We start from the raw sequence: 12,552 nt of genomic DNA on the forward strand, positions 1-12,552 counted from the left end.
TGTAGGTTTGGTACACCTTTAGAGATCATCTCTGATAGAGGGCCAGGTTTCAGAGCAGACTTGGTAGGAGAATTAATGCAGAAACTGGGCATTACAAGGAGGCACTCTTCACCATATTACCCTCAATGTAATGGCCTAGTTGAAAAGGTAAATGGAATGGTTTCTAAAATTATTACCAAGCAGGTAAACAATCATCCCGGAGACTGGGATAAGTATCTACTACCAGCTTTATGGGCCTACAGAACTTCATTTCGTACATCCTTGGGATTCACACCGTATCATCTAGTATTTGGTAAGGAAGCAATCTTGCCCATTGAAGTGCAACTACAAAGTCTCAGAGTAATGGCAAGCCAACTTCAACAACCCAACATGCATTTGAGAGATCACATCATCAACTTGGAAAGACTGCAGCTGGACAGAGAAGAAGCAATAAATTATTATGCAGCACAAGAAGAGCATAGACGGCTTAGCTTTAACGAGCATCTCCGGAAAAAAGAATTGAAGAAAGGAATGTTGGTGCTCCGCTACGACAATCGCTTCGACACGCGCAAGGATAAGAAACTCCTGCTCCAATGGGAAGGCCCTTTCATCATCAGGAAAAAGTATGCCAATGGAAGCTACCAGCTTATGGAGGCTGATGGAAAACTTCATAAAACCAGGGTAAATGGTTGGCGACTTAAACCTTATTTTCTTCGATTTGACCAGGCTCCACCAATTGACATTCCAGATGAGGACACACCATCAGCCGCCACCTCCAACGATAATGATCAAACAGATGAGCTAGAGACATGAATGCCTCTAGCCAAAAGGGGAGGGCGAATGATGGGGGCTTTTCACAAGCCAAGCTCCCATACCCCTCTTCTCTCGTCCCCACCCCATGAAAACCCCCTCTTACGGAGGGAGTGATAAAAGGCATTGGAAAAAGTAAGAAAAAAATAAAGTATGATTATGTAAATATATAAAAAAGGTAAAATAGGCCACCTCATGCCTGCGGGGTAGCCCATCCCCACCTTGCCTCCTTTTTCTTCACTGTTGCCCCGCCCGGTGTCCCTTTTCCTCTCCTCCACTCAAAAGGTCAACCTCCTCTCTCTTCCCCTTGTCCTTTCTCCTTTCTCTCTCCCCTCAAGCTACCCCACCTCTCACCAATAATGCACCCTAACTCACATGCAACTTACCCTATCTTCCAAAATAGTATACCCCACCCCCTCTTTCTCTCTCCTATCATATCCCATGATCCAAATACCCCCCTCTCTCTCTAAAGGGCGCCATGTCTCTTGTCTTGTAGCTAAATAACCTCCCCCACACTCACACACACTCAGTTTCACTGAAAAAGGTGCCCACAGACCCATCCCCACCCGGTGGTTACCTGATTTTTCTTGTGTTCACACACACTTGCACACAGATTCACCTCTGAACACTCTCCCCTCTTGTAATTACTTTATTCTCCATGTCACCTCTCACTTTTTTTCATCAACCCATCTCTCTCTCTTAGTCTCTCTCTCATGAGACTGCTGTTCTGGCACATATACACACAGCCAGACAAGTGGGGCCCACAGTCACATGGCCTATGTAGATAATGATTTCTTTATTTCTAAATTCTAGAATTTCTTCCCCCTCCTCCCCTATATAAAGAGGGTTCACCATCACACTAAGGACACACCATCACCAAAGAACACACTATGCACTGTGTGTGCCTAGTGCACACACACACACCCACACCATCACCATCACCGCAATCACCATGCTTGTCTTGAGCATGACCTCTACACCCTTGGCTATGGAAGATGAAGGGCAACTAAATGAAGGATGATGGCCATAACCCTCGTGCGAGTCTTCGCCATCAACTCCCACCTATCCGCCATGTGCTCTACCACTCTCTCCCTTCTCATTCCCCTACCCTATGCTCCCCATTTCATCGCCTTATTCTCTAAATAAAGCTTGAGGTTTTGTGAGTATGTTTTCTTGCAATGTTTTGCCCATGTGAGGTGTGCGGAATCGCCACCTAGTCTTGTGTTTGGAGTGAGCTTGTGTATGTGTGAAGGGTGTGCGGATTCGCCATCCTTTTGTGGTGCCTAAGTACTAAGCCGCTATACCCCCTCCCTCACTCTCTCTCTCTCTCTCTCTCTCTCTCTCTCTCTCTCTCTCACTTGATCTCATTCCCTTTCCTCTTCATCATTACTCCCAAGCATCCATCTCTCTTGGATGAAAACTTTGTTATGGTGGTGTGTTGTTTGCGTCCTAGCCGCTGAAGCTAGGTGGTGCCCCTGTTTGCTTTACTATGACAGGCTCGAGGCGCGCCATTCAGTCCCCGGTGTTTTAGAGGCCGTCGGGGTTCGGGGTTCGCTTTGCTCCCGTCAGTGCCATCATGGAAGCACGAAAATGTCTTTATAGTCATGCTCTTCACTTGGAATGCGTTGTTTGCAGAACACGCCCAACATTGCTTATGGAAGGAAGCTGTGGAATGTTTTAACTTCATGTGAATAGAAGGTCTCTTTCCATCTGCATTCACCTATGCTTGCACCTACAAAGCCTATGGTATTCTATACGCAGGGGCTGTTGCAGAAAGATTTCAGTGCTTTCATCAATTGTATGCCAAATGCGGTTCCCTTACAAAATCCACTTCATGGGCATCCCCTTTGGGATGTGGTCTCTTGGAGTGCGTTGTATGCAGGATATGCCCAAAATGCTTGTGGCAAAGACATTCTTGGTTGTTTTACCCAGATGCGAAGAGGAGGCCTTTCTCCAAAGGCAATCACCTATGCTTGCACCTTGAACCCATGTGGCCTTATGCAAGATCTTCACATAAGTGAGAGAATTCTCAATGAGATTGCTGGTCAGGGACTTTTGGAGAAACAAGTTGTTCTTGGCACCTTTTTGTGCTTGGTCTTTCTAGTGTGGTACCCTCAGGAAAGCACGAGGAGTTCTTGACGACCTTCTTGTTGGGAATGTCATCACTTGGAACATGTGGATTGCAAGATATGCCCAACATGGCAGCAACATGGAAGTTGTGGGTTGCTTTTAGTGGATGCGAAGGGAAGGTCTCTCTCCACATGCAATTGCCCATGCTTGCACCTTCACATGACTGAGAGACTTCACGATGATCTTGCAAGTCAAGGACTGTGGGAAGAATATGCATTTGTTCCAGGCTGGGTTGAGGAATCTTTGGACTGGCTAGTCATGGGCTATTGCAAAAACATGCGCTGCTTGGAAATAAAGCATTGGAATGCAATGTTCGTGAGATACGCACAACCCGAGCGGGGCCGGTTGCGAGATGTGCGCAACAAGAGCAGCACCAGAGGCTGTTGAAAAAAGATGTTGTGCTTGGCACTGTCTTGGTCGATATGTATGCGAAATGTGATGCGCTTTAGAAATCTCAGAAAGTGCTTGAGGAGCTTCCTGTTGCCTCTTGGAATGCATTGATTGGGGGATGTGCACAACAAGAGCAGGGCCAGGAAGCTCTAGGCTGTTTTCAGTGGATGCAAGGCATTGGAATGCACTAGTCACGAGATATGCACAACAGGAGCAGGGCATGTTGCGGGATGTGCGCAACAAGAGCAGCACCAAAAACTGTTGAAAAAAGATGTCGTGCTTGGATCTATCTTGGTCAATATGTATGCCAAATGTGGTGCGCTTGAGAAAGCACAAAAAGTGCTCGAGGAGCTTCCTGTTGCCTCTTGGAATGCATTGATTAGGGGATGTGCACAACAAGAGCAGGGCCAGAAAGCTCTAGGTTGTTTTCAGCAGATGCAAAGCATTGGAATGCATTGGTCGTGAGATACGCACAACAAAATCAGGCTAGTTGCAAGATGTGTGCAACAAGAGTAGCGCCAGTAGAGGCTGTTGAAAAAAGATGTCGTGCTCGGATCTGTCCTTGTTAATATGTATGCCAAATATGGTGCGCTTGAGAAGGCACAAAAAGTGCTTGAGGAGCTTCTTGTCTAGAAGGTCGCCTCTTGGAATGCACTGATTGTGGGATGTGTGCAACAAGAGCAGCGCCAGAGTCCGGAGTGTGGACTCTCGGAATGCAAAGAGTGCAAGATTTGCCACGGGAGAAAGCTCTAGTCTGTTTGTAGCATATGCAATCACCTATGCATGCATCTTGAAGGCATGTGGCTCTACGCAAGATGCTGACAAAAATTTACGCTGATATTGTTAGTCAAGGGCTGTTGATGACAAAAGATGTCGCGCTTGGCACTACCTTGGTCGATCTGCATGCCAAATGTGGTGCGCTTGAGTAAGCACAAAAAGTGCTTGAGCTTCATGTCCGGAATGTCGCCTCTTGGAAGGCACTGATTGCGGGATGTGCACAATAAGAGCAGGGCCAGAAAGCTCTAAGCTATTTTTACCAGATGCAAAGCAAGAAAGCTCTAAGTTGTTTTTATCGTATGCAAAGCATTGGAATGCACTGGTTGTGGGACACACATAACACGAGCAGGGCCAGAAAACTCTAGGCTACTTTCAACTTCTCTTATAACGGATTAAGTGCGGAAAATGCTCACATCGCAGATACAAGGAAGCTATGGGTTGTTTTAATCGGATGCAAATTGAAGTTTCTCGCTAAAGCATCAAGAGGAACCTTTGAACTGTTTTTGTTGAGATGCAACATGAGGGAAACTCTATTGCAATCTTCTTTCTCAGTGTGCAAAGCAAGAAAGCTCTAAGCTGTTTTTATCAGATGCAAAGCAAGAAAGCTCTAAGCTGTTTTTATCGTATGCAAAGCATTGGAATGCACTGGTTGTGGGACACACATAACACGAGAAGGGCCAGAAAACTCTAGGCTACTTTCAACTTCTCTTATAGCGGATTAAGTGCAGGAGATGCTCACATCGTAGATACAAGGAAGCTATGGGTTGTTTTAATCGGATGCAAATTGAAGTTTCTCGCTAAAGCATCAAGAGGAACCTTTGAACTGTTTTTGTTGAGATGCAACATGAGGGCAACTCTATTGCAATCTTCTTTCTTAGTGTGCTCATTGCATGGGTTGTTGATTATAAAGGATCTTGGAAACATGTGCTTGCTGATTCTTTGGCTCATATGTATGCCAAATGTTGTTCCCTTTTACAAAGCACAAAAAGTTGTTGCAATGTGTTAATGAGTGATTCTTATGAAAATGCTTGCATATTAGAGACGACACAGAAATTTGAATGCATGAGGATTAAGAATGGTACTCAAAAGCAGTGAGGACAAAGTTGTTGGACTAATACAAGTGGAAGGGCTCAATGATTTGTTGATGACGATATCAAGTATCTACAAGGCAAACATATCTAGTTGTAGGCTATCATATTGCGCTCATACTTGTCCCCTATCACTGCAAAAGAGCCTCTCGGCTCTTCCATACTAAAGCTTTGGTGATGCAACTTCAACCTTCGCGTTGGTCACTGCGTCTTTAGTATGCACCTATTGCGCTCAAAATAATTTTCTACCACTGTAAAAAATCCCTCTCGGCTCTTTCATACCAAAGCTTGGTGATGCAGCTTCAGCCTTTGCAATGTCCACTCCGCATCCACTTTCATGTTTGTTTCGAGCAGTGCGGCCATATGGAAGATTGAATGCAACGTGTGTGCACCAATGATAGACATTCAATCGCACAGTGAGTAAGCACTACCATTTTTTATTTTTGACATTGAGAACGCAAATAATGCATGCGCTATAAATTGCACACTGTCGTGGGAATGGCATGTTCCCTCGTATTATAAAAATTGGGGAGGACTGTGCAAATGCCCCCACGCAAGGAGTTGATATGGGCAGAAAAAGTGCTTGAGGAGTTTCGTTTCCGGAATGTCGCCTCTTGAAATGGATTGATTACGGGTTGTGCAAAACAGATCGCAGGAAGGGTCTCTATCCATATGCAATCAACTACGCCTACACAGGAATCTAGAAGGCACACGGGTCAGCAGATGCAATGACGTACACAGCCATAGATATTAGAATTCACGATATGATCGCTAGTCAACGTTGTTGGGAGTATGATGTCATGCTTGGTGGTGGTTTGATCGATATGTATACAAAATGTGGTGTTCTCACAATAGCACAAAATCTTCTTTAAGGGTATCCTCCCAGGGATGTCGTCTCTTGCAGCGGGTTAAGTGCAGGAGATGCCCAACATCGTTGATACAAGGAAGTCCATTGGCGATAGACATTCAATCGTGTGGTGAGTAAGCATTATTATTTTATGATTTTTGATACTCAAAATGCAATTAATGAATACACTGAAAATTGCACGCTGCCATGGGAATGGCACGTTCCCTCGTATTATAAAAATTGGGGAGGACTGTGCAAACTCCCCCATGCAACGAGACTTACATGTTTTCTTTTTTTTTTATAAATATGGAACAACAAACAATTAATAACATTGACATCTTGTATGATCATGAACATTGAGCTTGACGAAACTCTTAACACTCCTTGTGGTTTTTGGCGAGGTACCCCTCTGAAGCACTACGATCGGTAACCAATTTATGCAGAGGTACACGACTAAACCACGACGATCGATATCCCAAACACTCTCAGGTAAAAAATTCTAACACTCTTTCAAGAAATCTCTCTCTCTCTCTCTCTCTCTCTCTCTCTCTCTCAGTTTCCAATATTTTGTTCGATTTCAATTCGATGGAACATAGCTAACGAAGCACTCCAGTTATATCCTTGATCTACTTGTAGCAACCATTGACATAGAGAATAGAAGTATATCCTACAGTTATTATCCGATTTAAACTAATCCTAGTATCCCAATAGGGGGAATCAAACAAGGACTTTCTTCGTCCCAATCACACGCTCAAGAGCCTGAGACATGTTGGCAAGGCGCAGTAGCAGTGAAGAGAAATATGAAAAGATGCAAAATGGCAGTAGGTTCCAGGACACATGCATTTCTTCGACAAGTTGGGATCAGTCTACAGAAGTAGCACATTCCTTCTCTGAGGAGGACCGGCGTTTGGTGTTGCTGGGTCTCGCTCCATGCATAGAGATGCTTTCTCTTCAAAAAGCTGAAAATATGCATGCTTGGGTAGCAACATGCTTGATTCTATGGAGAGGCCCCGGCATCCAAAATTTGCACAGAGACAATGATGCCCAACAAGACATTCTCGCCGCCGCCGCCACGAATTACTGTGGCCAGCTTTTTGAGGTAAGGATTGAATTCAACTAGCCCAAAATCAAGGTTGGTAGAAAAGGTGAAGGTGGAGGAGGTGGCAATATAGGGGTGACTTCAGGGCTCATCACGAATGGGCACCCAATTAATGGGAGTAATAAAAATCCTTGGTTGCCAGTGGTGCTGCCCTTGGTAAATAGGTCTCATCCAGGCTGGCAATGGGTTGGTGGCCCTCGGTGGAGGTTCACTCTGCATAGGACCATCCTTATGGGGAAGTTTTCCACCTCGTGGATCCATGGCTTCTGGTAGAAAAGACACGGTTTTGCAGCTGCTTTCTGGTACCTTTTGCTCGCTTGCTCTGCACCCTGTTTTGTTATTAGACATGATTGACAAAGAGGAACAAGAATTGATCGTATGCTGAGGGTTGCTTAGTATTTACTTCACACGACAAAGGGTCTTGGAGCCATTCACAGGCGGCGCTCTGTTTGCAAAGTCTCTGCAAAACCTTGGAGAAGTTTACAAGCACGCCGAGAATTTTGACAACACATTGGCCATCAGCAGACATTGGCAATCTTCTGCTGCTAAAAAAAAAAGCACATTGAAACAGCTATGAATCAATACCAAGAAAGTAGAGTCAATTTTGCTACCTGCATTGTCACTATACCAGCCATGACAGTGGAGACAAAGATTTTCTTCATACCCATAGAATGTAGAAGACAAAACCATTGGTGAACAAGCCATCTTTTATTGAAGTGCGGACGAAATCGATGCATAGAGCTTACGGCTCTTGTCGATCATTCCTGTATGATGAGCTAAAGCTTGAATTGGTGAGAGAAATGGTGGGCCTTAAAACCAATCATCGTAATGAGTCTATTATTTCTTTCATTGAGCCTTGACCATGTTGATGTTGTTTAGGGCAGACAATGGGTCTATGGTGACACTGTGTCTATTTGCTATATTGTTTTTTTTGGATTTTGATATGTACCATGTGGTAGAGAGCACCACACCCTCTATTTTTAACTTTTGATCATGTAAATATTTTTGAGATAATACTGTATTTTCATCAATTTCATAGGACTGACTGACAACTTACCTCTTATAGGTTATCAAGATTATATTAATTTTTGGACACGTCAGTTGATGCAGACAATGGCCAAAATGTCAGTCTTTGTTGTACCTTGTGCTATCTTCATCATGCTCATGATAGCAGTATCTTTGACTCCCGTGGGTGCAACAGCTCCGCAACATAAATTGAGCTCCTGTTGTGCTCCGGGTGGGTGGGATATGGAAAGCATGATTCAGTATCAGCTTGCAAGCGACTTTTTCATTGCATTTGCTTACTTCTCTATTCCCCTTGAGCTCTTATATTTCATCAGCCGCACAGAAGTTTTCCCGTTTTGGTGGGTGGTGGCTCAATTCGGAGCTTTCATAGTGTTATGTGGCCTCACACACTTGGCTGCCATGTGGACGTATGCACCACATTCCTTCAATGTGATGCTGACACAAACCATCTTGAAAGTGCTGACAGCCTTGGTATCATGTGCCACTGCAATATCTCTGGTTCACATTATTCCGGTGCTTCTTCATGTGAAAGTCAGAGAATTGTTCTTGAGAAACAAAGCAGAGGAGCTCAACCGCGAAATGGATCTGATTCGAAGGCAGGAGGAGGCCGGAAGGCATGTGCGGATGCTTACACAAGAGATACGGCGTTCATTGGACAGGCACACAATTCTTGCAATCATGCTCGAGGAATTGGGTAAAACTCTCCACCTTGAGAACTGCACCATATGGATGCCAGATACTCAAAGAACAGCAATGGAGCTTACACATGAGTTGAAGAGACGCTCCGTACAAGTGCACACACCTGTGTTTGTACCCACCGATGATGAGCTAGTGAAAGCCGTCCAAAGCTCGACCAAAGCGGTAATCGTTCCAGCAGACTCTGTTCTTGGAATGGCAAGTAGTCATGATGCAGCTCTTCTGGGACCAATGGTTGCCGTGAGGTTGCCACTTCTACGGTGTTCGAATTTCAAAGGTGGAACACCTCAAAGGTTAGATACTTTGTATGCAGTAATGGTGCTAGGCCTGCCCAAGGGAACTGGTAGAGAGTGGGGGCCAAGTGAACTTGAGATTGTGGAAACCGTTTCGGACCAAGTGGCAGTCGCACTTTCTCATGCAGCTATTCTGGAAGAGTCGCATCGAATTCAGGATCAGCTAGTAGAGCAAAATAAGGCTTTGCAACTGGTAAGAAAAGAGGCAGAAACCGCCGTCCTGGCCAGAAATGAGTTCTTAGTTGTCATGAACCATGAGATGCGCATTCCACTGCACTCCATCAGAGCCTTGTCATCTCTCTTGCAGGAGTTTAATTTGAGCCCCGAGCAACGTTCTTTGGTTGAGACCGTAGCAAAAAGCAGTGGGCTGATGTCCAATATCATCAATGACATGGTAGACTATTCCAGACTTGAGGATGGAAGCCTGATGCTTGAACATAGGCCATTCAAGCTACCAGCGCTCTTTAGAGAAGCCGCCAACTTTGCTATTCCTATGGCAAGAAGCAAGGGCATCAGATTCTCATTGGAGCTTTCCGATGAACTACCCCAGCATGTGATCGGTGATGAGAAGCGTCTTCTGCAAGTGACTTTGAATTTGATTGAGAATGCTCTGAAATCAACCACTCAAGGAAACATATTGGTTTCAGTATGCATTCATGAAGGCCAAGAGATGATCAGGTGGGGAGATCATTGCAAGTCTGTGCGGCGACCTGCTGTTCGTGATGACTTTGTGGTTTTACGCACTGAGGTTCGGGACACGGGCATGGGTTTTGCAGAGGGCGACATCTCGAAGCTCTTTCAAAAGTTTGTGCAGCCGGAGAATGTGACTGCTAATCATGCTGGCGGTGCAGGACTAAAACTCGCAGTTTGTCAGAAGATCGTGCAGGTAGTTGCTCTACCATGCAAGAAATACTTGCACATAAATACCATACACATCATGAGAACATGGCACAAACAATACCCATAAACGCACAGGACTTGGGCTCATAAGCACATGGTATGTTTTGAAAGCAGTAATTGCCATCAAATTCAACCTTTCTCACACACACATACACATATGCACATGCGCTTGCACACAATTTGAGAGAGAGAGAGAGAGAGAGAGAGAGAGAGAGAGGGATTGACATTTACACTTTTGAATATCTAGCAGCTCATGAATGGCCACATCTGGGTTGAGAGTGCTGGGCCTGGGTTGGGATCAGTGGTTACTTTCACCGTAAACTTACAGCTGCAACCTTCATCACATGGAGTGCCAAGGGAGGAGACATTGTACAAGGAAGACTTAAAGGGCTTGAAAGTGCTCATATCAGATGACAATTTGATAAACCGGACAGTGACAAAGCAGCTACTTGAGAAGCTAGGGTGCCAAGCAACTGTCGTAGAGTCGGGACGCCAGTGCTTAGCAACTTTGGCACAGCCTGGTAGCATGTACAAGCTCTTGATACTTGACCTGTGGATGCCTGAAATGGATGGGTATGAGGTAGCTATCCGCATACAAAAGAACATTCGGCTGGAACGACGGCCTCTGGTTGTTGCACTGACTGCCGATACCGACAAAAGCACCCAAGATCGGTGCTTGAAAGTGGGCATGGATGGAGTGATTCTCAAGCCTGTATCACTTGTAGAGATCAGTAGCAAGCTTTGCAAGATTCTACTTAGGGCAAAAAGGTTTCATGGCAGTGAGTGAGGGGTTGTGTATGCGAAAATTAGCTCATGTATTATCTTTGTTCCCGTTGCTAGGCAAGAAAACATCCATCTACTATATGTAAGCTGCCCCAAAGTGAATCCATGCAGAGGCTTGTTGCAAGCAATGAACATGATCTTATAATCAATGTATAAAGTGTAGCCAAGCTTCTCAACAGAGCTCAGAAATCACGTGTGATTCCACCTACAACTTTTGTACAGATTAAAATCTATTGGCAAGGAACCCTACAAAATTTATCAAAACCTGTTATTCTGCCATGCCTTCGCCATGATGTCTCTTGATGGGTACGAGATCAAGGCCCACGCTGCATACAAATTGCGCATGCTGAGGCCATGCCTTCTCACCGTGTAAGGAACACCTCTTACCTTAGTGACAGATTCCCCACTCAATCGACATAGATGTTCAAAACTGCTGGAGTTCCTACCCGAAGATCTCTGCCAAGCACGACTTACAAGGTCGCCCTAAATGATTCTACTGTGATACTTATGGGCATGCGCATAAATACTACTGAAGACTCCACTCTCAGCACAACTATAGAAAGCAAGTTGAAGATGCTGCCACTCTTGTTGCATCGCTGGAAAACATTTAGTGAATGGATGATGGCACGCACCCATATCACCAAGCACTTTCTTCAACATGCATGATGTGCTCTTTGAGGTGTTGATTTCATGCTAGTTAATATCTGTTTTTTGGTCTAGCTATGATGAAAGAAGGAAAGAGTAATAGTACAGTTTCATTGATTAGACGCTCTTTAGTTGACCAATCAGCTCTGCCAATAGCATCACACAACATACTTCGGTATTTCTTTTCGGAGATAACCAATGACTCTTATCATTCTAATGAAGTTGCACACTGCATTTTTCATTTAGCCGAAGCCACCTTCACACATACTTCCTATACTAACTCAGAAACTATTTTCAGTCGCAATTACATGTGACTAACTTTGTCAAAAACTTTGATACAAGTCAGGAATGTTACTGTTTACCTCACATGTCAGTTATACCCTTAATATACTGCCAACAAGGACCCAAATTTGTTAATGTTCAGCATACCACAATCTCTGCTGAGTTTACCTGTCTCATTCCATCTATACGGAGGACTTACCCCCATTATGATGGCTTCCCACAGTCGTTCACATGCTGTGAATAATCAACTTAATCATCCTGTGCAAGACATGCTATGCCAAGAGTGTGCTTATTCCATTCAAGAGTGATTGGCCCCATATTCTTGTTTGAAAGGATCATGAGAGTTATCTTCTTTGTTTAACTTCGTCGTGTCGCTGTTCATGACTTACATCCATTACCAAGAATTAATGAACTTCTAGACAAGTTTGGGCAAATTCTCCTACTTTTATGTCCCTCAATCTTGCCTCCGGATATTGGCAAATATCCTAAGATCCTAGTGATGCAAACACAACTAGTTTATAACATGATCAGTATTTATCAGTTCATGCACATGCCGTTTGTGCTTCTTCATGCCTTTCAATGCATCGCAAACATCTTCAAGGATTTAATCTCAGCACCCACAGATGTCAAAACGTTCCAGAGTTTTTGAGGCATAGAAAATTTCTTACTCAAGTGGTACCAAACACATGCTACTAGGACTAAAAGCCAAACCCTAGAGTAGAAAACCCTAGCAACAACTAGTTTTGTAACCCTTATGAGCCTGTTCACAAGACCTATATGTCGGGATAGTTCCATTGGCATAGTTAT

At 44.4% G+C, this 12,552-nt stretch overlaps 1 protein-coding gene across 3 annotated transcripts; it reads left to right on the forward strand.

The window, feature by feature from the left end:
- Nucleotides 1-6,753: 6,753 nt before the first annotated feature.
- LOC147437965 (ethylene receptor 1-like) lies at nt 6,754-12,221 on the forward strand. Of its 3 annotated transcripts, XM_086487354.1 has the most exons (4): nt 6,754-7,120; nt 7,296-7,496; nt 8,231-10,021; nt 10,286-12,221. In XM_086487354.1, the coding sequence occupies exons 1-4, from the start codon at nt 6,788-6,790 to the stop codon at nt 10,820-10,822; spliced, it is 2,862 nt and encodes a 953-aa protein (XP_086343480.1). In that variant the 5' UTR covers nt 6,754-6,787; the 3' UTR covers nt 10,823-12,221. The 3 variants fall into 3 exon arrangements, with proteins under 3 accessions (XP_086343480.1, XP_086343479.1, XP_086343478.1); XM_086487353.1 differs by lacking the exons at nt 6,754-7,120; nt 7,296-7,496 and adding an exon at nt 7,502-7,923 and having other exon boundaries at nt 8,187-10,021; nt 10,283-12,221; XM_086487352.1 differs by lacking the exons at nt 6,754-7,120; nt 7,296-7,496 and adding an exon at nt 7,502-7,911 and having other exon boundaries at nt 8,187-10,021; nt 10,283-12,221.
- Nucleotides 12,222-12,552: the final 331 nt, after the last annotated feature.

The sequence above is a fragment of the Adiantum capillus-veneris genome, chromosome 17 (genome assembly GCF_014529385.1).
Source record: "Adiantum capillus-veneris isolate H3 chromosome 17, ASM1452938v2, whole genome shotgun sequence".
Classification (NCBI taxonomy): domain Eukaryota; kingdom Viridiplantae; phylum Streptophyta; class Polypodiopsida; order Polypodiales; family Pteridaceae; genus Adiantum; species Adiantum capillus-veneris.